Raw genomic sequence first — 25575 nt, 5'->3', positions numbered from 1 at the left:
TACAGTATTGTATTGTTTGGCATAGGCATTGGATGGTACCGTTCAGTATTGTATGGTATTGTGTTGTATATATGTGTTGCTGTAAATAATGCATGTTTAAATTTTGAAATTATGTAACATATAGATGCAGGACCCCAGTGAAAAACACTTCGGTGACGTGGGTATCCTGGTTAAATATGAACTTAATAATAATAATAATAATAATAAATTAGGCATCATTATATTACATACTTTATTCTTCTGCACCTCTCAGCTTTTTCTTCATATAAAAACCAACAAGAAAACTAACGGAAGCGTTCGGAGAGCTTCTCAATTACCTACAACATAGAATCGATAGAAGCAGCAATTTACATGCAATATTAATAAAATAAGCCGCCCGTTCTTACAATGTTTTAGTAGGGCGCGTCTGCTGTTGTTATGATAATTAATGTATTAGCGTTGTTATAAATTCCACATACGTCCGGAAAAAGTACCTGCTCATGTTAATATTAGTTGCATTACTCTAATTCTACCAAATCGAAATGACGTACTTCCGGTTAACATGAAATTTAGATTGGCTTCAATTTTTTTGAGTGGATACTACTTTATTAGGTTTTGTCTTTAAGGATCAATCCCATTGTTGATTAGCACGTTGCAGTTGTATTTTCTAAACTCTCTGCAACTATATCGGCGGGGAAAACGTATCGTATCGGCAAAACGTGCTCGCTTTTTAGCCTGAACAGGGAAGGAAGCATGAGGAAACAAAACCTATTACTTTCCCTTCGCTTAAATGAAAATGATGAAGGGAAACTAATCTTACTTTCCCGACATATCGACGCTTTTAAAGACGAAAGAAAATGTAAATTATGTTGCATTTAACCTTGCACATCGCCGTGGTTGTTGACAAGTTTACCAGATTACTGAATAAATTAGCGAAATAATATTACCATAATCGCTGTTTTCTTTCTTTCAAACAATGGAATCAAAGAGCCGAGTATAAACATATTTGGCTTCTTTTTTTCAGTAATCCGGCAACCCTGGTTGCTGAAACGATGACGCTGACTTATGCCAATATCACGGTGCATCACCACGCGGCAGTTAATGTGTTCTATGTTGCTTAGGAGCGGTTCACATGAGCCCACGGTTACAGAGATTTAACGAAGCGTAAAATGTTCTGTTTCAAAAGGAATTATTTCAATACTTCAAAATGTTATGCTTCGTTAAATCTCGGTAACCGGCCTCATGTAAACAACCCCTCAGTGTGCTTGAAGCAAATTTGCTGATCGACTTGAATCTTATGCCCTGAATATGTAGTTGTAAACAGTACCTATGTATTAAGGTTAAAAACATTTTGTTTGCTTGTTGAATAAAACGATAGACTTGCTCAACTTTGAACTTAACCACCGCTTAAGCTAAGCTGGCTTGATACAACCTGCCCCTGAAGGGTGTCGCTAAACTGGATCGGATTTCACTCCAGCTGTAAAACAGGCCATGACTGGCATGATCAGCGAGATGATGGTAAATATGCATGAGAATTATAGCAAAGAAATTAGACGAACACATTATGGACAATGAGACGAATTTTGATCGTGTTGACCCACCTCTTTCTCAGGGCCTTTTGGGACTGTATATGGGGGCTGGGAGCGAGAGGAGAGAAGAGGAAAGGCCCTGGGACCGTATTTTGAATAAGCATAATTTATCATAAAATTTTCCTTAATATTTTCAAAATGCCGGCGTCGCGTAGAACGGATAATATTCTCGCATTAAAGCATATTAGATTTGTGCTGTTTCGGAATAATTACAAAATATTACGCTAAACATAAATTAGAAAAAAACATTTAATCAATCAGAAGTCAGAAGCGGCTGGCCTTTTACCCCAACCCAGAATCAAGGTAAAAGGCCCTGGGACTGAGGTTGCATGTTCACAGCAATGAAGTCAAATAAGATCGCAAGGCTAGCTCCGCCGGAAGTTTGAAGCTAAAATGGCGGACACTGAAGCCCGTCTTGTAGGTATGATCCAGTCCTCCGGCGCCGGAATTTTTAGGTAAAATGTAGGCAACATATGAATGAATATTTGAAATTCGTCTAGGTTCAATTTACAGACATTGTCCGCCATCTTGGCTTCACTCATTAATGAGGGAAAGTCAGAGAGTTAGCGTTCCAGTCTTATTTCATTGAGTTCGCTGCTTGACACACTTGATCAGACATCTAATGAGCTCAGTGGGTCGTCTACAAATCCGGTCTCTCCGAAGGCACAGAACGATCTCGTTGACAACTATTTAATGGAGCCAGAATGTTCGCCGACTTTCTGAGACGAATGAGTCACCCAAGAATTTTACGAAAACGAGTCCTGCTATTGCGGAGAATGTTGCGAAATTGGTAAATGGTCTTGTAGGCGGAAAGTTGTCAAAAACTGACGATTGACGTCATTAAATAATACCGGCAGGCAGAAAATTTTCCTCTGTTAGTAGCTCCGAGATGTAATAAAGCCGTTTGGCATCCATGCTGAAATGTCAAAGGTTTGTTATACATATATGCGCTGATTCAAGCGGCCATGCATGAAGGTCATGCATGAGAGCACAAAACCAGCTACCATGCTGTAGTTCTCGCATTATCTGCCAATGCGGAATTTAATCAGAAGCGCTAATATTTCTTACGTCCGCATCTTAATGGTTGAATGCACTATTGTTACATATTTTGCACTGTTTTTAGGACTAGCTGTGATTACCGAATTAGGGTCGAGATATTATAATACAACGTGTTTGTATTTTAGCATACAGAAGATATTTTATGAGTAAAAATTAAGTATAATTATCAACTAAAGTCGTCAACTAAAGTGTTTGGAAATTAGTGGCAACCTCCCATCTAACCATGCACCATGCCGAAATAACCTACCCATTTTGGAATTTTACTATACGAGTTATATAGGGCTAAATTACGTTTGTATCATTACGTTATAATTTATGTTATTTGCACCACCCCACCCCCCCCCCCCTATCTTTAGAAAATTTGTCGTATGCACGTATGCTGAGTATTATGTGATGAGCAAGTTTACTTAAAAAATGCTTGACATGCAGTTCTGGGAATTCGTTAACGTGAATTCTATCGTATTACCGTGACTAGTTATTTAAGAGTTTGATAAGTGTTGTCTGCATCTCTCGCCTTATCTAAATCAGCATGAGTCGAGTATCCATCGTTTACGGCGCCTTTCGGTGACTAGTAGCGGTTTTGCGGCACATTTTTAAGATCAACTTCTTCGTAAATTTGATCTGGATTTGTATCTTGAACACCAGTACTCGATCCAGCATTTCTGTTTCCTAACCATCGTCGACGATAATACACCACGGCAGATGCAACACAAAGTACAACAATAATTACAGCCACGACAATGATGAAAGAAATATACCATTTAGTTCCGTCCTTCGACCCTTTGGATTGTGATTTTTCTGAAAATAAAAGTCGCATTATTGTGATTTTATTATCATGAAGGTAGCGCTTAGAGAATTGTGCTGTATATTAGCCATTTTCCAATCGAGCAGAGTACTGGGTCTATTCGCGAACCACAAAGCATTTATACGGACTGTTTGGACTAATGATTACAATTACAACTTCTTGTCCCTCCAAACAGTCCATAGATGCTTTACGGTTCGCGACCAGACCCAGTACCTTGCTCGATTTCGAAATGGCTAATTAATTTGGCACAGGAAATTGATATCTATAGTTTTTAAGTATATGTTTTTTTTAACTCATATTTTGTATTTTACACTATGCCTGCTTTGGTTGTTGACTCATTGGTTGTTGCCTCGCGCACAGCAAGTTTATTGGTGTTTACTCTTGATGTCATTACAAGGCAATATTTCTTACATAGCTGAAAAATTTGGTCGAACGTTAGGCAATACTTTGGATTAAAGTTCAAAATTATTGTTAGCCGGGCGTGAATACTGGGTTGCATGTTTTCAAATATTCGGACAGAATTGTTTGCAACGAATTTATGAATCAAGCATAAAAATTATTACAGCATAAAGACAAATTTTCATTTTCGGCTCATTGGATAATGATGAATTTCAAACACTATTACAAATTCGACGTTTTTTCTTAAAACATAGACACCGCAACAATACGATTATAATCTTTCAAACAGTTATTCATCAGGGTATAGAAAGAATAACAGATACAAAACTATATGGAGAAGGGACATAGGCCTGGTTCACATTTGTCCTAAGAATCGAATATCTTTTTGTGCACGAAATGCTTTTTCTATCGGAAATTATCATCGGAAAATTCAAAAAGTAATTCAAAACGAATTCTTAGAAGTAAATTTTTACCAGAAACACCTTAGGCCAAGCTTTGCCAATCTTTTTGGACCTACTTTCAAATTACTCATTTCCTTATCTTTATAAACGACAAAATAGATGACGGATGACTTCTGAAAAAGCACCTCCGCTTCACGTGTGATCATCCCGTGATATTCACGAGGTCGCTGGAGTGTACAGGAAAATTTTCGGGGTGCGAGTTAGGCTTAACCAATCGGTGGTCATAATTATTTATAGCCCTCGTTGCATTTTTAACAAGAATTATTTCGTGTTTTTCTCATAATATCATAATATTGAGCTAAATTGTGTTATTTATTTACCGTAATTAAAATCAACCTCAATTGATTTCTCATCCGTAAGAGTGGAGCTTCTTCCAACACATTTGTATGTTCCATTATCTGTTTCATTGATATTACTGAGATTCAACACGTTTTGTTCCTGTTCTGTGTCACCAAACTGGACGCCATCTTTATACCATGTCACATTGGCTGGAGGTTTTCCACCTTTTGCTTCACACAAGCATGTTATATCATCACCAAGATTTACCGCGATTAAACTGGAACAATTGACTGTTACATTTGGTCTCTCTGAAATATATTTTTACATATTTTTGCACTCAAAAAAACGCCAGGGTAACGTCAGGTCCATGCGAAAAATCTCAAGAATATAAAAATTTAGCCTTAATTAGGACTGAGGGATGATATGCCTAAAAAACGCGACCCTTTGGAAAACAGGGCAATGTTGCTGAAAGGCTACCGCGTGCATAAATATGTTAAAATAAAAACAATGAACAACTATTCGGCTAAGTTTAGGATCCCGTCTTGCTGAGATTAAACGAGACGTGAAACGACGTACTTTTTGTTTAGTGAAATGAAAATAGAAAACCTGACGGTAGCATTGATGTAGCCTTGTTGGCAAGACTACTCCAACCTCAAAATCATGAAATTGAGGGATAACGTTAATGGTGTTGTTGCATTTATTGTGACACGATCATTGTTAATTCTGTCAATTTCGTATCAAAACGATGAAAATTGCATCATTATAATAAAGTGGCGTACACGGACGGATCTATTTTCGATCGCATTAAAAGAATCTATGAGCAGCACTATATATGAATAACATACGCCTAATTATTGCGCTAGTTAAAGCCTTAAAGCCCTCTATTTAGATAATCACCTGAACATTCTACTCCAGCGTCATAATCATGAGAGCACGAGCTATAGAGGACACCCCAACCATTATGTGAACAACTTTTAATATTTTCTTCTTTCCCAGTACAATAAACGTTGTTTAACCAAATTGGTCCAGAACCAGGAATAACCTCGCTCCTCTGAAGAGTCCTAACAGCGTCGGGGAAACCAAGTTGACGACAGACAACCCTGGCATCTCGTAAATCCCATCCATTATAACAGATTGTTCCCCATTTCTCTTTGTAGTATACCTCAACCCGACCAGTACCATCTTCTCTCAGGGGTCCTTGAAGCCTGAGTGACACATTTACAGCTGAAAATACAAAACAATGAAAGTACCAATATTTAATTGATTAAAACACTGCCAATCAACATTAATTTTAATATCCTTGGAAAGTTCAGTAGTAATCAGTGCTTACACTTATTCAACCCCGAGAAAAGAGCAATTTAAAGTGAATGAAAAGGCGAACCATGGTTTCTATGTATTGCAACCAATAATTCAGTGCCAACTTTTTCTTACCACTGAAAAGGACTTCAATTGAATTTCTGCCTGCCAGAGAGTCACTTTTCCCTACGCATACGTATGTTCCACCATTTGTTGTATTAATAATGTTGAGAGTCAAAACATTCTCTTTCTTTTTCGTGTCACCAATCTGTGTGTCATTTTTGTACCACGTCACATCGGCTGGCGGGTATCCGTTTTTTCCCTCACAAAGACATGTTACACTATCACCGATATTAACAATGATCGGACTGGAACAATTGATTGTTACATTTGGTTTTTCTGAAATATATAAGTATATGTATCATGCGGCTATGCAAGGTTCAGAAACAGAAAAAATGAATTACAAGTACTTCTATAACGCCTAGCTGTAATAAAAAAAACATTCACCCTCGTAAACATTCAGTTTGGCATAGCAATTCTGCTATTACTGGTCGATGATGAATGATATGGTCTTTCTTTAATCAATAGTAAAGTTTATGATAAATCAAGCTCGCTTCTGTAGAAATACTGCAATGCAAAATTATTTTATGTATTTTTATTCGTAATTTTTACTTTAAATTATATTCACCGTAAAAATCGATCTCAATTGATTTTTCATCCGTGAAAGTGCGGATTTTCCCGACACATTTGTATGTTCCACTATCTTTTTCATCAACATTACTGAGAGTCAACACGTTTTGTTCCTGTTGTGTGTCACTAAACTGGACGCCATCTTTATACCATGCATATGTCACATGGGTTGGAGGTTTTCCACCTTTTCCTTCACACAAGCATGTTATATCATCACCAAGATTTACTGCGATGAAACTGGAACAATTGACCGTTACATTTGGTCTATCTGAAATTTTGGGCAATAGAAATAAGATTTTAAATGACACGTTTTTTTACTCGAAGAAATATTGGGCAAACACGTTAGGCCTAGGGATATCATATAATTTTATAAGCTTAATTATTGGGGATTGAATAATTTCGAAACTTTTTTTAAATTTTTATAGTACGAATGCGTATAAATCGCGATTCTTTGAAAATTATTTGTTATTTGGAAGTTTCTCAGGTTTTGGCAAAAGTGGACAATATTTTAGTAACAAAGCTTGCCAACCTCGCCACGAGAACGAAACTATTTATGGGCAGCCTAAGGTGCATACTTATGTTTCAGTTCTGCCCGACGATTGAAACCGCATCTACATGCGACCAAGAAAAGTATCGGATAGAACTGAATACATGAATATCAGACATCTAATTATTGCAGTGGTTAAATAATCACCTGTCGGAGAACATTCTACTCCAGCGTCTCGATCATGAGAACACAAAGTACTTCTAACACCCCAACCATAATGTGAACAACTTTCAATATTTCGTTCTTCCCCAGTACAATCAACGTTGTTTAACCATATTGGTCCAGAACCAGGAATAACCTCACTCCTCTGAAGAGTCCTCACAACGTTGTGGTAACCAAGCTGACGACATACAACCCTGGCATCTTGCAAACCCCATCCATTATCACAGATTGTTCCCCATTGCCCCTTGTAGAGTACCTCAACACGCCCAGTGCCATCTTCGCTCAGTTGTCCTTGGAGCCTGAGTGACACAGTTATAGCTGTAAAAATAATTTTCTTGTATGATTGCATGGCGACTTTAGTAATTATAATAACTTGTAGGTACACCACGTAAGTATTAAATACTGCAAAGCTTTCGGTCCGTTAACCCGGACCTTCATCAGTGCAATTACTTTAATACACGTTTGCGCGTCACTTAAATATCATGTTAGTCGTGATTAGTTTGCTCGCGCTATTAATTAAACGGTTTCATTTAATTAAGTTCTAATTAATGCGCGCGCCCTAGACAAGTATTTGACTAAGAGACACCGAAAAGAGCACGCCACGTACTATTAAGTGGCTTTCCCTCTTGGACGATAGTTTGATGTTTATAAATTTCAATAGATTCTCTCATTTTACGAGAGACAGTAAACTTATCGTTTGCTAAAATGGTAGCATCGTTCCATTTAATGCGATGATCATAAGTCCATGCATGGTGAGCTACTGCAGACTACTGCTACTGTGGTTTGGTTTACATTGGAGAGACCGGTAGAAATCTCTCAATACGTCTTAAAGAACATAAGACGAACTGCGAGAAAGGTAAACTGGATAAGTCTGCAGTAGCTCACCATGCATGGACTTATGATCATCGCATTAAATGGAACGATGCTACCATTTTAGCAAACGATAAGTTTACTGTCTCTCGTAAAATGAGAGAATCTATTGAAATTTATAAACATCAAACTATCGTCCAAGAGGGAAAGCCACTTAATAGTACGTGGCGTGCTCTTTTCGGTGTCTCTTAGTCAAATACTTGTCTAGGGCGCGCGCATTAATTAGAACTTAATTAAATGAAACCGTTTAATTAATAGCGCGAGCAAACTAATCACGACTAACATGATATTTAAGTGACGCGCAAACGTGTATTCAAGTAATTGCACTGATGAAGGTCCGGGTTAACGGACCGAAAGCTTTGCAGTATTTAATACTTACGTGGTGTACCTACAAGTTATTATAATTATAGCTGTAAAGGTGTAAACAAATTTATAAACGAATCAATATTTTGGTGCTACATTGTTCTGCCTCTGCAAACAAAAAGCAAAGTTATATACTATTGTGCAAGCTTGTTATTTTTATTTAAAGATTGACAGATGAGTCTTATTAAAGTATTGGTGCTCGATTTCTTATGCTTATTTCTTTAGTTATACGAGCGTAGCTAATTAGATTAGATCTAAATTCGAACCAATAACTAAATTAGATTCAAATTAAATATGACATCATTTTTTCTAGCGCATAAGATCTGTAGGACTCTTAATATCTTCCTTGGCATCTCTTGAGCGCAGAAAAAGGAAATTATTTTTAATTAAAAGATGTAAAACACAGGAAATGCGTATCGAATCACCGTTAGGAATATTTTTAGGTTGTATCCAACCTCGTTCCCAAGGGCTTTTGGGACTCATCCCAGCCCAGAATTCAAGGTAAAAAGCCCTGGGAACGAGGTTGAGGTTGTACCAAGAAACCTCAGTAAAACTATTGAAATCACGCGTTATATAATAATTATAACGTTGCAATGTAATATTTACTTTTACAGAAGCTATTTTATGCATATGACAGTAAAATTTGTTTGTACCCACAAATGCATTATTTATTAAGAATATTTACTATTTACATATATGGACAGTAATATCTAAATTTACTGCTCAAGCAAATGACCTTCGACATGTCCCGGCCGTATCTCGCAAAATTTAGCATTATTCATTTTTTCAGTATTTAACATTTTATAAGTTCTATTTTCAGTAACACATCAAATCGATATTCTCAACGGACAGATTTATGGTAATTTCAGGCGTTTTCAAAAGTGCTTTAAGAGAAAACTAATAATAGGCTTACCAATTTCCTTTTATCGAAGTTTTACTTACAACGTACTAATAATTTTATAGGCAAAACACCTCTAGCTACACATTTTTTAATTGTTTTTGGAGACATGTTCAAATCTCAGTAAAAATTCTTTTTTGCATGGTCAGCGACGCTGAAGTGTGTGAAGCGAAACAACATGCAAAGTTTTTATCGCAATCAGATAATTTTCTGTGTCAAATAAATTCATGTAATATTCTATACTACTTTCAGTTGAAATAACTTTACCTACCAGTCAAAGAACATTGCACTCCGGCGTCTTGATTATGGTGGCAAGAATGAACTCCCCAACCATTATGAAAACAACTTGCAATATTTTGTTCTCCCCCAGTGCACGAGACGTCCGTCAACCATATTTTTCCTGAGCCAGAAGGAACGCTGTTCCTTTCAAGAGTTCTGACAGAATCAGGATAACCAAGCTGACGGCAAGCAACTCTAGCATCTCTCAAATCCCATCCAGAATCGCAGATTGTTCCCCATTGTCCATTGTAGAATATTTCAACACGACCAGTACCCTCTTTACTTGATGGCCCTTCCAACCTGATTAGCACATTTATAGCTGTAAAAAAGATGTAAGCATGCAAGCGTGTGAACATTAAATACGTTTTCTTAGACAGCAATAGGGTACTGCCAATTTAGTTGACAATAGTTTCTTACTTAAGTTTCGCTAACAATAAAGAATATCTAATAGAACATTTTAGATCATTTTACCAAGAAAATAGCAGAACTTTCGTAATTTGACAAATGCAGAAAATAGCTGAACTTTCATTTCTTCATTTCTAATCTAACGAAATTTCAAATTAATATTTTGTACTTTTAAGGATCTCAGACAACAACTTTTTCTCGATTTATTGATCGGTCGAGAGATCGAAAAGTATTTTAGTGATGTAGCCATAGACCTATTAGAGGAAGAGCAAGAATCTGTAGCGAGTTACACAACGAGATTTCTTCTGTCAAAATAAGTGCAAAACTATTTGTTTATTTCTGGATTTTGATTGAAAGAAACATCGTTTTTGCAGCTTCTGAGAGTCCAGCGGACCTCGCCACAGGCTTCTTAATTGCTCTTTTTCGAATAGGTCTACGGTTGTGCTTTTCACTAGAAAGGAGAAGCAAGGAGGAGGGGGGGGGGGTTAGTGCGGATAGTTTATTATCGATCCAATTGAAGTATAAACAAAACTCTTGCATACAGCATGAAAATAAGAATTTCATAAGTTTTTATAGTAAATTTTATCAATTAACATTGTGAAAGTGTCTGCAAAGTCTTATGTAACAATTTTGCGAGCCTTGAATGAAACCTGAACGCACCATTAAAGTATTTGGCAATTTAACACTTGCACTGACGTAGAGAGGACGCGGAAGATCATTAAGTACTTTCCTATTTTAGGTAAAAACGGCCTGACCGGTTTTTCAGTACAGACAAAATATTGATATTTTAAAGTGTTTCTATAACTCTCCATTCGAGTATATCGTTATTTACATCTTCCTAGCACAGGAAAAGCAGTTTTATCACCATACTCGATCCTAACAAATATTCTATTTCAATTCAAAATATGACCGGTCTGACTATTTTAGCCGCCAAAGGGAAAGCGCCGTAAGTAGAGCAAATATTCGTGTATTTAGCGTCTTGAACCTGATTGTTCTTTCGTTCGGTCAATTAACATGAAAATATGACCTTTCTTAATACGTATGTGCCAAGTTTGAAGCCGGAACTAGAAAGAAAACTTGAAGAAAACCTGATGCATAAAAAACCTTTTTTAGCCTAACAAAAGAAGCATGCCTCAATGCTAATTTTTTGTAGAAATGTTAATTGTCACGCGGAATCCTAAATTGTTCTGTCATGGTCTGTGAACGGTGGATGGCTCATGGACGGTCGACGCTCGACCGTTTTTAGTTTTGCGCATGCCCGACTAACGACTAGTAATCAACAACGTTCTGATTGGCTACGATAGAAAGTTTGCATTTCAATGAGAACATCGACGTCAGCATTCAGTAAATAAAACTGCATGTCATTTCGGCAAACTCTTTTGTAATTAAAAAGCGCTTCATAAACTTTGGGCAAATAAAATCAGAAGAAGCAAAATAGATGATGACAGATAACATAATTCATAATCTGCAAACTTATAAGTGTTTTAAAATGGTACGTGTTTACTTTTTATTCGTATATTTGCTCAGCAGTAAGGATGCCGTTTTTTTCTATAACTTTCAGCTTTGTATGCCGTTTTGCAAAGCCATAAACCAACTGCCTAGTTGAAATTGTTTAATCTTAGAATTATCTGCAATTCTTAAAAAGACAACAGATACTCGCGTGACCTAGCTACGACAGGGAAGATGGTTTACAGTCCGTAATATACCGATTAAATCTGTATATTTCCTCAAGAAATTTCCGAATATTTGACAGGCGTGTACGTCGCTATACTTCTAAATGAATATCAGAAAGATTTTATGTTTAGACATTCGAAACAACTAGGTTGCAGAATTGAAATCGGTTTAAGTCTATTTAAAGATTAACTACCAAAAAATGAAATTCCAATCCCAAGTTTGAAATTTCCCTTACGATCAAAGCGCGCAAAGATCCTGAACATAAACCTAAAGCTTGCCCTCTTAATAACATATATTTTCCAACTATAATTATTTAAAGAGAAGTTTTTGATATGTTTTGGCACACGTAATGCGCCGAATTATCTCGTTTGAGGTAATATGAATGGGGCATTTTATTAAGTACCGACCTGTTGTAGAACATTCCACTCCGACGTCGTTATTATGAGAGCAATAATGATCTCCCCACGGTCGATGTGAACAACTTGTTATATTTTGCTCTTTCCCAGTACAAGTTACCTGACTCAACCATATCTGTCCGGAACCTGGAGGAAATTCGTTCCTTTGAAGAGTTTTAACAGCGTCAAGATACCCAAGTTGACGACATACAACCGTAGCATCTCTCATACTCCAGCTATAATCACAGATTGTCCCCCAATATCCATGATAGAGTACTTCAACACGACCAGCTCCTTTTTCACTTACTGGGCCTTGTAACCTTAGCAACACAGGGGTAGTTGAAAAATCTAAAAGGAATGAATGACTACAATTTCTAAAATCCAATATTTATATGAAGTGAAACCTAAAAGGATAGCTTTTTAATATATTCTTATTTTTATAGTACAAATTTTGGAGAATAAATAGAAAAACAAAAGTAAAAAGATGACGAGCTGTTTTATTTAAAATGGAACTGCGAGCCTTCTGTAAAACATCAAACTGACTCTAAACTGCAGCCTCATACTCTATATTTACTGAATATTGAGCCAACTTTAATTAACTTCAACTTGATTTTCAGAAATTTTAAAGCTGAGATTTTCCTTTCCGTAAATTGCCATTCTAGTTTAGGACTGATCAAGTAGTAGCATTGCGGAAAACCCGAAATATTCGACAACCTTTACCTGTTCTACTACATTCGACTCCGACATCTTTTGAATGTTTGCAATAATAAGATGTAACACCCCAACCACTATGAGAACACCTTGCTATATCACGCTCGGAGCCTGTACAATCAACGGATTGTAACCATACTTGTCCAGAACCAGATGGAAACTGTCCACTACGAAGTTCCCTAGCAACATCTTTAAAACCAAGTTGACGACATACAACCCTAGCATCTTTCATATCCCATCCACTATAACAAATTGTTCCCCATGTTCCATTGTAGAATATCTCAACTCGACCAGTGCCGTCTTCACTTAATGGCCCTTGTAACCTGAGCGAAACAGTTATAACTAAAAAAAAGAATGGAGAGTACATCATTCCTATGAATATGCATGTGTGACTGAGGCACTGGCCAAAGTAAGTCAAATTTTTTTTACGCCAGTTACGGTCAGAAAGCTCAATTTAGATATAGAATGGTATGCTGTTTTTTATAATTTTTCAATATTTTTTCAATATATATTAGCTATTCAATATACGTGCTATGATGACTTGGGATGCGTATTTTTACATGCAGTGCCATTCAATGAACGTTGCTTTTAATTCAAAATTATTTTGTTCCGGCGTATATAATTCATATAGCTACATTCAGCAGTTCGCCTTTTTCACTCAATCAGAATTTCGAAAAGCCTTTCTGCTCATTTTTTTTCTTCGAATTGGAGTTGATCGTACGGCTAGAGAAATATATTATACCTGTCCTTGAACATACTACTCCGGCGTCTTCATAATGAGAACAAAAACTGTTCCCCCAATCGTTATTTGGGCAGCTTGTAATATTCTGTTCTTTCCCAGTGCAAGCGACGTAGGCTAGCCATATTTGTCCAGAACCAGAGGGGACCAGATTTCTTTGAAGAATCCTAACAGTATCCGGAAAACCAAGTTGACGACATACAACCTTTGCATCATTTATGTCCCATCCATAATCACAGATTGTCCCCCAATATCCATTATAGAATACTTCAACACGACCTATACCATTTTTACTCAATGGTCCTTGCAGCCTGACCGCCACAGGTGTAGTTGAAATATCTAAGAAAATTATACAATTATATATAGTATGATTATATATTCTACTCATTATATTTCAACTCTATGTAATGAACAATCGACGTTGGCTGTTTTTTTTGGTTATGGGCATGCCTAAATTTTTACGAGTAATGACTCGTACTGAACGCAAAAGGAGAAAATTTGGTATTTCAGCGAGAATGTCAGCAAACTGTCATGATTTTACTACGAAAATGTAATAAATATTTTAATAATATACATGAAAATGTTTCTCGACTGTGATTGGTCGATTTCAGTGCAATTAATCCCGAACAGCGGTGCAAAAATCTGTATCAACAGTGCAAAAATCTGTAACAACAGTGGAAAAATTTGTTACAGACCAATCTGATTGGCTGTCATAAATATATCAGCCAATCAAATCTGAGCTACGTTTTGGCGGGAAAAATATAATGCTTACCCCAAACAAAACAAACCTAGATGGCAACGTAAATCAAGCACGGAAATTTGGATTTTCGCGACTTTTTAACGTTAAAACAATGGTTTCACAACAAAATATTTAAGAAATATAACGTCGCTAAAGGAAATATTCAATATAAAGGAAAAATCGATCAACAAAATGTACCTGGGGACCAGAAATACAAGAAATACTCGTAAGTGTGTTTGTCTCGAACATTTTCATGTATATTATTAACAAGTAATAGTATGGTTTCTCGTGCAATTTGGAAAAAAGCATACACTCGTCAGTTTTTCAAAGACCCAAAATAGCACTCGTCCTTCGGACTCGTGCTTTTTGAGTCTTTGAAAAACTCACTCGTGCATGTTTTTTCCAAATTGCCCTCGAAACCATACTATTACCTATACTAAGTCTTTAAACATATTTTTTAATATTAATATTAGTTAGTAAAAATCATATTTTAGAGATCTGTAAATTCCCTACGTAGAGTATTGCACGAACATTTAGTTAAGTGTCCCATACCCCACAGTTGAAAACTTGATAACATGTCACGAGAAAAGGGCGGCTGATTTATAAAAACTGGAAGCGGAACAGCTTCAATAAAAAACAATGTTAGAATGCTGCTGTTGCATGAATCTCCTATATCGTCTTTTAAGTATATTCAAATATTGATTTCCATTTGGCTGTATCATTAATTTTTATACCTTATTTCAAGAAGCTATGGACTAAAACGAGTCTCTATTGGTCGTGTTCAAGCTATCAATACAAAAGCCTAGCACAGATGAAATTTGCACGGGTACCAATTTTAGGCGAGCTGATAACCGAGTGAAGGGAAACGGAGCTTTAGTCTGTTTGGTATACGGTTTTGGGACCAAATGATGCCCTAAATATAAGGCTTGAACAGACGAACTGATGACTGGGATGCAACCGCATAATAACTTTCAAAAAATGTACGTTTCGTTAAATACAGCAACTGCATGTTCATATTCTATTTCAAGAAATTATGTCCTAATAATACTGTCATTTTCTAACATTCATAAGACGACTTTCTGTATGATGAATTTCAAATACCGACCTGTTGTAGAACATTCCACTCCGACGCCATAATAATGAGGGCAATAATGTTCTCCCCAAGGACTGTGAGAACAACTAGTTATATTCTGTTCTTCGCCAGTACAATCTACGAAATTTAACCATATCTGTCCAGAACCTGAAGCAACCTCGTCCGCTCGAAGAGTTCTAACAGCATCGAGGTAGCCAAGTTGACGGCATAGAACCCTAGCGTCCCTTATATCCCAGCCGTAATCGCAGATTGTTCCCCAAATTCCATGAAAGAATACTTCAACACGTCCAGTACCATTAGAGCTTTGTGGTCCCTGCAACCTGACTAACACAGGCGTAGCTGAAAAATCTATGAAAAGAATACAGTATAATGAAAATACGGTTAAAAATTTATAGCCTATACAAACTCGTGTGAAAAAGAACGGCGAAATAGTATTGTCAATAATTTTGCTTGCGAGTGGCGAGAAAAGATATATACAGATTTTACGTTTCAGGAAAATCTTTATAATAAAAAATCTTGTTGGCTGCTGCACCTTAAGGTCTGTTTTAGACGTGGAACTTTTTATGCGCCGAATCGAATGGAAATAAACTTAAACAAAGATTTTAGCTGATTAACGTTAGGTTCGGCACATGAAATATTCGACGTCTGAAACGGGCCTAGTTTTAGCTTGCGCCAAGCTTGGGTACTAATTCCAATGGGAGATTTGAATTAGCATAGGCGTATGCCATGAGGCATGCATGGGCCTTGTTTACGCTACACTCAATATATTGCCAACGCACGACAAAATATAGGTGCTCGGCCATATTAATGTCGATTGTGCTCAGGTTTTTTAGTAGTAGCCTGCACCCTAATAAAATTGGGCACAGGTACCAATTTAGCCGTGCATGAATGCCAAGAGATCGAGTTTATACTGTCTATATCTCCGTAATATATGTCATGAACAAGTTCAAGGTAAATGAGACTGTAGTAGTTTGATCAGAAAAATAAAATTGATCTTATTAGCTTAAAATTTCGAATAAAGTTGCGTGTTTACGTCAGCTAAGTGCTATTTTAAATTTTTTCTTTTCCTAATTTTTTTCCATCATCCTAAAAAATTGTTCCGCCGGAGATTATGATTACACCCGGATAGTGCGACAGAACATAGCGGAATCCAAGGTTGTTCAAATTCTGTTATTGGACCTTGGATGGTTTTGTAAGTTATGCGCATGCGCGAAATTTTAGTGAGTGAAAATCGTTAATCAGCAACCAGCTGATTGGCTGAGTCAGAAATTTGTATTTAAATATAAATAACGTGAGCAATTCAAATAAACTAAAATTCTCTATTTTTTTCCTCAAACTGTTTTTGTGGGTAGCCTGCGCATGCGCGGCTAACCACTATGTAGTCGAAAAAGTGTCCGGATCTGTGTGTGTGTGTGTGTGGCAATCGTCGGATAATCTTCGGCAAACGTTGGATATATGACGAATATTACGGAAAATTTCGTTGTTTTCGAAGGACGGAAGCGAAGTTACGTTAATACGTTTGTCAAATTTTAAAGCGATGTTGAGTACTTTTAAAATTAAAGACGAAAAAGCGATCGGTGAGCGTGGAATCTACAACTACAAAGTTACACTAATAGGAAATAAATAGTAACAAGTTGCCCTGTTTTATAACTTATAATGCAATATTTCACTTGTCAATTTCTTGCTTGTGGACATGCAGCTATTAAACCAAATACATTACCTTATTGCAAATGGTAGTAACAAGTTGCCCTGTTTTATGAATTAAAAATTATTATGCAATATTTCACCTGCCAATTTCTTGCTGGTAGACATGCAGCTATTAAACCAAATACATTACCTTAATTAATGCAAATGGTAGTAACAAGTTGCCCTGTTTTATAAATTATAATTCAGCAAATGGTAGTAACAAGTTGCCCTGTTTTATAAATTATAATACTCACTTGTCAATTTCTTGCTTGTGGACATGCTATTAAACCAAATACATTACCTTAATGCAAATGGTAGTAACAAGTTGCCCTGTTTTATAAATTATAATTCAGCAAATGGTAGTAACAAGTTGCCCTGTTTTATAAATTATAATACAATATTTCACTTGTCAATTTCTTGCTTGTGGACATGCAGCTATTAAACCAAATACATTACCTTAATGCAAATGGTAGTAACAAGTTGCCCTGTTTTATAAATTATAATACAATATTTCACTTGTCAATTTCTTGCTTGTGGACATGCGGCTATTAAACCAAATGCTTTGGAGTTCAAAAACAAAACTGTTAACAAAAGTGCATTTCAACTGATCAAAAATCTTTAAAATATTGTTCAGATACATAGATAAGTCCTTAAAAAATGTTAATGCGAAACGTTTGAAACAATTTTGGACTCTTTGTTATGTGACTGTAAAATGATCTGGTCAAGTAGTTTATCCTCAATGAAATCTTTGTTAAGATCTTTCTCCTTCTAAACTAAGCTTTATGTTATCAGACAATGTGTGCCACCATCCCGGAAACTTACTCTCCTTTTTGTTCTGTTCACCTATTCTTTTCATTTCCTATCTCTTGTAAAAATGCTTTTATATATGTTTTGATCTGTCTTAAAATGTATTTAATACAATAAAATATTATAATATATAGATTGCATAAAGATTGCATAATAAATCCAGGGCCGTAACTAGAACGATAATTGGGGGGGTGTTTATTCATATATTCAGTTCTGCCCGACGGGTTTCTTTTGTAAGTGCAATAGCTTACAATAGAAATCCGTCGGGCAAAACTGAATATATGAATAAACACCCCCCCAATTATCGTTGTAGTTACGGCCCTGAATAAATCGACTTCGTTATAACTGTATTCAACCAGCTAACTATATGGCGTTTATTCCGTTGTCTATGGCATTAGAACATAAGACTAGAAAATAATATTTTATTGCATCAGTTGATATTTACGATTATAGCAGCTTTATCGCATTACAGGCTACCCACATGTACGCATTGCGTACCTATTTTTAAAAGTTACACCAAATAAAATGGAAAAATAATCAGGAAATGGTTATCAAAAACAAAAAGGGTTGCTTTTCAAGATTAAAAAACAGAAAAGTAACGATTTATACTCAATAAATAAAGTTTTAAAATGTGTTAAACTGGTACGTGTCTAGACTGAATTAACTTACCTTTTAACTTATCTCGTTTAACTTATCATCGCTATAACTTTAAAAACGGTTTTTGAAAGCGTAAATTTATATTTTAATGTAAACTGTCACTTCAAAATCAAAGCTGAAGTGTTAAATATTGAAATTTTAGCAGTTACCTAAGCTGGTAGGGCCTATAAAGCGCCTGTAGAAAACAAGTGACTTAGTGACATCAAACAAGTGACTATATTGTACCCAATAGTAAAAATATTAGCAGCGTGGCAGCGTCTTCAAACAAATTCGCGCATCACTATTGTGGTATAATATATCTGCCTAAAATAGACAAGAAAGAACCTATATACCTATATATATATATATATATATATATATATATATATATATATATATATATATATATATATATATATATATATATATAACATGTGTAAAACAATGTGCCCTCCCGGCTATCACTAGAGCGCAATGGTGACTCCTATATATATATATATATATATATATATATATATATATATATATATATATATATATATATATATATATATATATATATATATATATATATATATATATATATATACCCATTTGCAAAAACGTTGGCCGCAGATAGATAGATAGATAGATACTCGAGGTCTAATTAGAATTGCATATGATTACATTTGCATAGGATTTCAATCATATTACACAACATATGCAATTCTAATTAGATTTCGAGTATCTATCTATATATCTATCTGCAGCCAACGTTTTTGAAAATGGGTGTATATATATAAATATATATATATATATATATATATATATATATATATATATATATATATATATATATATATATATATACACATATATGTATATAAAGAGTTGGTATCATAAATGCATACAAGAGTTATTATAGAAAGTTAGTAGCTATGTATAAATTACTGATTTATAGAGTTAATATTATATCGAAATATCGAGAACTTCTTGGTGTCTTTTTAGGTAGTTGGTATACCACATTAGATGCGATATTACATCAAACAGTTTTGGAGGAAATCACTGAAAGGTATACCTTCTGTGGAACACTCAACACCAGCGTCACTGTAGTGAAAGCAAAAAAAATGAATAAACTCCGTTGACCAATTATTGTGAGGACAGCTTAAAATACTCTGCTCTTCCCCAGTACATGCGACGCCAGATAACAACGATCTTCTATAACCAGGAGGTGTCTCAAGCTTAAGGGCCCTAACAGCATCTAGGTAACCAAGTTGACGACATACAACCCTGGCATCCGTTATATCCCATTCACGATCGCAAATTGTTCCCCAGATTCCATTTAGATATACTTCAACACGACCAGTACCGTTTGAACTTAATGGTCCTTGTAACCTTACCAATACAGCTGTAAGATATTAAAAGTTTTTCTCTCTCAGCCATGTATCATATGTAAAGTCCCACACATATTTAAACACATGTGTTGATCATTTCAGATATAAATATATATAAAATATATATTTATAACAGGAAATTTTGCATAGCCAACTATTTCGGTCTATTGTGTGTCTCTACATATGGCAGCAGAATTACAGCGGATTTGCATATGAAAGTTAGCATGAAAATTGCCAGCTCACTAGTAAATGAGACGAATATGAACATATTTTACTTGCTTTAAGAAGAAGGTTATTCCTCAAATTTTGTCTTCATATTTTGGGTATATTTCAAGAAGTATTTATAATTTTTGTACACGATTTTGGCAAAAGGCTAATGGTAGATTTTGAATAAATCTGAGATGAGAAATAGCGTTCCTGTGGATTTCAGTGTTTATAGCATGCATATACGCGTCTACAGGACCTACGCTGGAAGAACCATATTCTCAAAAGAAATGGTAAATTAAATTCATTAGCACCTACTTTTTAAAGAAGGCTCTTCATAGTTATTCAATAACATATCGCTTATTAGAACGCTTATTTTATGAACGCAGCTCACCATTTTTATATCTATAATTATGCTACAAGTTTGTATTAATTTTGCAAGGTAGCTTGTGTTTATTGGTGCATCCACTATCGAACAGCAACGTATCGCGGTCTCATTGACCAAAAATAGTTGGCATTGGTTCAAGATACTGTCCTTCGTATTCGTAATTTAAATAGAGACTTAAGCATGTTGGACGGCAACACGACGACGACGATGCTGAAATTCTCCTTTAAATAATTATTATGGCAAAGTGGTGGTTGTTTACTATTAACTGTACAGATTTAGTGTGATTTAAGGCGTTAAAAACATTGTGTTTATGGACAATTCTATATAGAACTTTATTCGAGGTAGGGCTCGCTGGGCCTGAAATGCAACTGTTCTAGGCAAGACGTAAAAAACGACGTCCTCCCGCTGTAAACAGAACGAAAACAACGTCTAAAACCCACCACGTGCACAGGTGTTAATTATTCATTTCTTTTCAATGACCCATTGTATTGATAGCCGTCGTCATCGCGTTCGCGTCCTACAGGGTTTCTATTAGGGACCTTAAGCATGTAGAACGCGAACGCGACGGCGGCTATCAATACAATGGGTCATTGAAAAGAAATGAATATTTAAAGACCCATGATGGGTTTTAGACGTCGTTGTTGTAGGTTCCCTGCGCAGCGCCAGCAGCTCCTTAATACAGCGGTGGTTGTTTTGAATACTTATGTAAATATAGTTTAATTAATAGTTGATCTAATGTAATTTGATATGTAGTGATGTCACCGGTGGATAAAACGACGTATTGTTGTTGGCCTTGGGCAGAGGCTTCGAGATCGGTGAACGAGACGCGTTAAACTTGTGTAAATAGCTAATCAAATCAATCTAATAAATATTACAATCAAGAAAGATACAGTCCCCTGAATCGGGGTTTGAATGCGCATTAGTACGGCAGAAACCAAGTTGGAGGTTCTGCGATAGTCGTCTTCGTTCTGTTTACAACGGGAAAACGTCGTTTTTTACGTCTTGCCTAGAACGGTGGCATTTCAGGCCCAGCGAGCCCTCCCTCGAATTAGGCTCTATAGAATTGTCCTTAAACATGAACACAATGTTTTTAACGCCTTATATCTCACTGAATTGGTACAATTAATAATATAAAACAACAACTTTGCCATAGAAATATTTAAAGGAGAATTTCAGCCGCGTCGTCGTCGTGTTGCCGTCCTACATGCTTAAGGTCCCTATTGTTTCAGTATACTGCGGTCCGGTGATCATCAGTTTCGGCATAGACGTTCAATTAACCATACCGAACCTAGCAATACCCAGGTAGGTAACTCCTTGTTAAAACTTTGGGAAACGGCTGCATGTTCCTTTGAGCTAGAGGTGGGTGGCAAAGGCAATTTTATTGCTATAAACTTTCATTTCGTTAGAAGTTTCGAGAACGGGAGAATTGATCACCCTAATTTGCGGTAATATAGCAACAGCTAAAATAAAATATCATATTATACTTCATTGAATTTAGATCGTTTAATCGGTTGATAATGGTCATGTCTTATTGATCATAAATAGAAAGTCCCATCTCCCAAGAGTGCAATCGAATGCGTTCCATTGCACTCTCACTCCAGAGTGCAATTGTACTATACATTTGTCTCATTGCACTCTTTATGCTTTAAGCAAATCCCATCTGTCAAAATCCTTCTCGCAACCGTGGACCTTGGCCAAAATTTAATTAGATTTCTCAACTTATTGACGATTCACACACTGAAAATACAAAAAGACAAATAAAATACGCTGTTTCTCGTATGAATTCGTTTGCAGTATCGTGGTTGTGTATTTACAATGGTTGTTTATTTGCATAATGGCGATCAAAAATAAACTCTATGAAACTGATGTATTTCATCGCGTTGGCGACTACATTTACGCGTCTTTTTAAGCTTCTAAAAAGCAATGTAAATACTGAGTCTTTACAAACCAACTCTGGACATTTGCCGATGCCTGCCAACAACAAGCAGAAATTGGAGCTGTAATTAAGGTACCTAATATGCTCGGAGTATATTCTTTCTTATACAATTTCAATCGTTAAAATATTCTTTGTCGGGAACATACTTGGGCATCTCGAGCACTTCTCTAATTTTCAGTTGTTAAAAATCGATAAGATTGATGTTGTTTTGGACGTGAAAAAACATGACTTCTCAATTGTGGGTTGCATAGAAAGCAAATTTTGATAATTCTCTTTTAATTAGCGCTTAATCACGCATGCTTGGCAACCATAATGGCCTGCATTTCCGGTCAAGAATGCATTACACGAATAATTTGCAAAATATATAGTAGGACTTTATATAGTAAAAATTATATAGTAACACTTTATACCTTTCGAAATACATTTCACTCCGGCGTCTTGATAATGAGAACAAGAGTGATCCCCCCAACTATCATGAGAACAGCTTGTTAAATTTTGTTCATCACCAGTACAAACTAAGTTGGCTAGCCATATCTGACCAGAACCAGAAGGAAACGAGTTCCTCTGAAGCGTGCGTACATGTACATTATCAGGATCATAACCAAGTTGACGACAAACAACCCTAGCATCTCTCATATCCCATCCATTATCGCAAATTGTTCCCCAATATCCATGATAGAATACTTCAACACGACCTGCACCATTTGCACTGTGAGGTCCTTGTAATCTTAGTTTCACGGACTTAATATCATCTGGGTAATCTTTAAAAAAGTTGTGTCAGTCTGTTTTTAAAATTAGGCTGGGCCATATGTAATAAGTATCATCTAATTTTGAAAATAGCCCATGCAGGCCGTACAAAGGGAGTCAGTCGATCATGGGACGAATATATGAATATGAACACCCGCCCTAATTCAATTAAGTTTCTAAAAAAACATGCAAGACATGTAAATTAGCAATTAGTCAAAAACAGAGATATATTTCTCTATATATATATATGAATATTTAAAAAATAGATAACATTTAACTCTTGTCTGTTCAGCTATAGAGACACGGTACGGTCATTTGCGATAAGAAAAAAAACGTCTCATCACAAATAACTTAATACCGCGTATCTTTAACTGAACGGACAAGGGTTAAATGTTATCTATTTATTTTATAAATAAAATCGAAAAGTTCCCAAATTAAACGTTCAAATAGTTTTTTTTGTTTCTCCCAAGACACGTAAGAAAATATAATTGGCTGACAAAATAAACAAGCGATGATTGACAAAATTCGGTAAAATTTTCTGTGACGTTTTCCGTGCGTCTATCCTCTTAAAGATCATGGTTCTCGATCAATGAAATTGGTTGGATTCTTTTAACCCTAAAACGTTATATTATATAAATTAATTGGGGCATCAAGGAGATTAGGACATCCATACCGGTTTTGGAACATTTCACTCCAGCGTCTTGATAATGAGAGCAATAATCAACTCCCCAAGGGCTGTGGGAACAACTTGCGATATTTTGTTCCTCCCCCTTACAAGCGACATAAGCTAACCATATTTGTCCAGAGCCAGAAGGAAAAGTGTATCTTTGAAGTGGTCTGAAAGCATCTCTATACCCTAGTTGACGACAGGCTACCCTAGCATCCCTCAAATCCCATCCATCATCACAGATTGTTCCCCAATGGCCGTTGTAAAATACTTCAACACGACCAGTACCATTTTCACTTAATGGGCCTTGTAACCGGAGCGACACAGGTGAAGCTGGCATATCTTAAAAGAACATCGTCGCGCGATTAACGTTTGTATTACTAATCTGTTCCCATATCATGTGATATCTTCCCAGATAAAGTCAATGAGACAATGACACGTTCGTATTATAGAGGGTCATAATTTATGGACAAATTTTTCCGAATATTGAGTCTAGGCTTTTGGATGGTCTGTACTAGTCGACAGTGATTATTGTACTAGTCGAAAATTGGGTCAACCAAGACAAAGCAGAAATGAAGGACATTGTCATTGATTAGGTCTGGTTGTCCCAAGATTAGGATTAAGCTGCAAGAGTCCATCATTGGCATCAACTCTCTCCTTTATAGCATAATGAAGCAAAGAGGCGAGCAATGTACACTTTTGTAAATACTTCGTATTGAATGATAGAAACACTATTGAGCTTTGAGTCATTTGATAATATAAGTTCCGATTAGGCTTGTTCAGGAAATTGGGTGTTTGCTTTTAAATAGCGAGTCGTTGCATCATGCATCTAGTTGTCGTATTAGTACGGCTTTAAGACGCATGGTCGACGAAAAGAAGTGAATATCCTTGTTCTCAGTGCAATTTAAAGTTAAACTTTAAACTGTAAGCTTGTGGAATTCTTTAGAGGCACATTTCAAACTTTGCCCCAACGTATCCAGTTTCAAGAAAAGCATTCGAAACAAACTTTTAATCGACTTTTTAGCAAATTAAATATATTAATTAATGTAAATATAGGCTAGCTTATAATCTTTTATATATTATCATACCGATTTTGTAATTATCTTTGAAAAGCCCCTTTGAGGAAAAGATAATAAATTTCACTATCACTAACTTGAAGGCGGTTATAAATACAATAAGTCTGATATGAATTTCATTGGGAACTCAGTCATACCTGTTGTAGCACATTCAACTCCAGCGTCTTCACTGTGAGAACAATAATCAACTCCCCATCCTCTGTGATGACAACTTGTTATATTTTGTTCCTTTCCATTGCAATCGACGTAACCCAGCCATATCTGTCCAGAACCAGAAGGAACCTGACCACGATGAAGTGCCCTAGCAGCATCTTTATAACCAAGTTGACGGCATACAACCTGAGCATCTCTTATGTCCCACCGATCATCACAAATCGTTCCCCATTCATTATTGTAGAATACTTCCACACGACCAGTACCATTAGCACTTATCGGTCCTTGCAATTTTATCAATACCTCTTGAAGGTAATGAAAATAGTATTTCAATTACAATAATAGAAAGTTATTTCATCTTTTAAAAATCTAGCACTAATCCCGTCCAATCCTGGGGGATTTTTATTTTCTCCGAGTCGGTCCGGACAACCGTGCGAGGGTACTAATTTGCCTTAATAGTATAATAAAGT

The 25575-nt window shown here is 36.0% G+C and overlaps 2 protein-coding genes across 2 annotated transcripts; both read right to left on the bottom strand.

The window, feature by feature from the left end:
• Positions 1-4604: 4604 nt before the first annotated feature.
• LOC114529926 (deleted in malignant brain tumors 1 protein-like) lies at positions 4605-17244 on the bottom strand. The gene is made up of 11 exons (XM_028551493.1): positions 17220-17244; positions 15445-15780; positions 13604-13939; positions 12871-13203; positions 12163-12498; positions 9669-9995; positions 7252-7584; positions 6556-6825; positions 6003-6266; positions 5469-5795; positions 4605-4879 (listed from the first exon to the last, which is right to left on the bottom strand). Exons 1-11 carry the CDS (start codon positions 17242-17244, stop codon positions 4605-4607), a joined length of 3162 nt encoding a protein of 1053 aa, XP_028407294.1.
• Positions 17245-22977: 5733 nt separating this feature from the next.
• Positions 22978-24226, bottom strand: LOC114529925 (scavenger receptor cysteine-rich type 1 protein M130-like). Its single transcript, XM_028551492.1, has 3 exons — positions 23883-24226; positions 23048-23223; positions 22978-22986 (listed from the first exon to the last, which is right to left on the bottom strand). The coding sequence occupies exons 1-3, from the start codon at positions 24214-24216 to the stop codon at positions 22978-22980; spliced, it is 519 nt and encodes a 172-aa protein (XP_028407293.1). The 5' UTR covers positions 24217-24226.
• Between the last annotated feature and the right edge of the window lie 1349 nt (positions 24227-25575).

The sequence above is a fragment of the Dendronephthya gigantea genome, unplaced genomic scaffold (genome assembly GCF_004324835.1).
Source record: "Dendronephthya gigantea isolate DGI-Jeju-01 unplaced genomic scaffold, DenGig_1.0 000058F, whole genome shotgun sequence".
Lineage (NCBI taxonomy): Eukaryota > Metazoa > Cnidaria > Anthozoa > Malacalcyonacea > Nephtheidae > Dendronephthya > Dendronephthya gigantea.
Note: the sequence above shows the minus strand (reverse complement) of the source record. Positions and strands in the feature narration are given on the sequence as shown.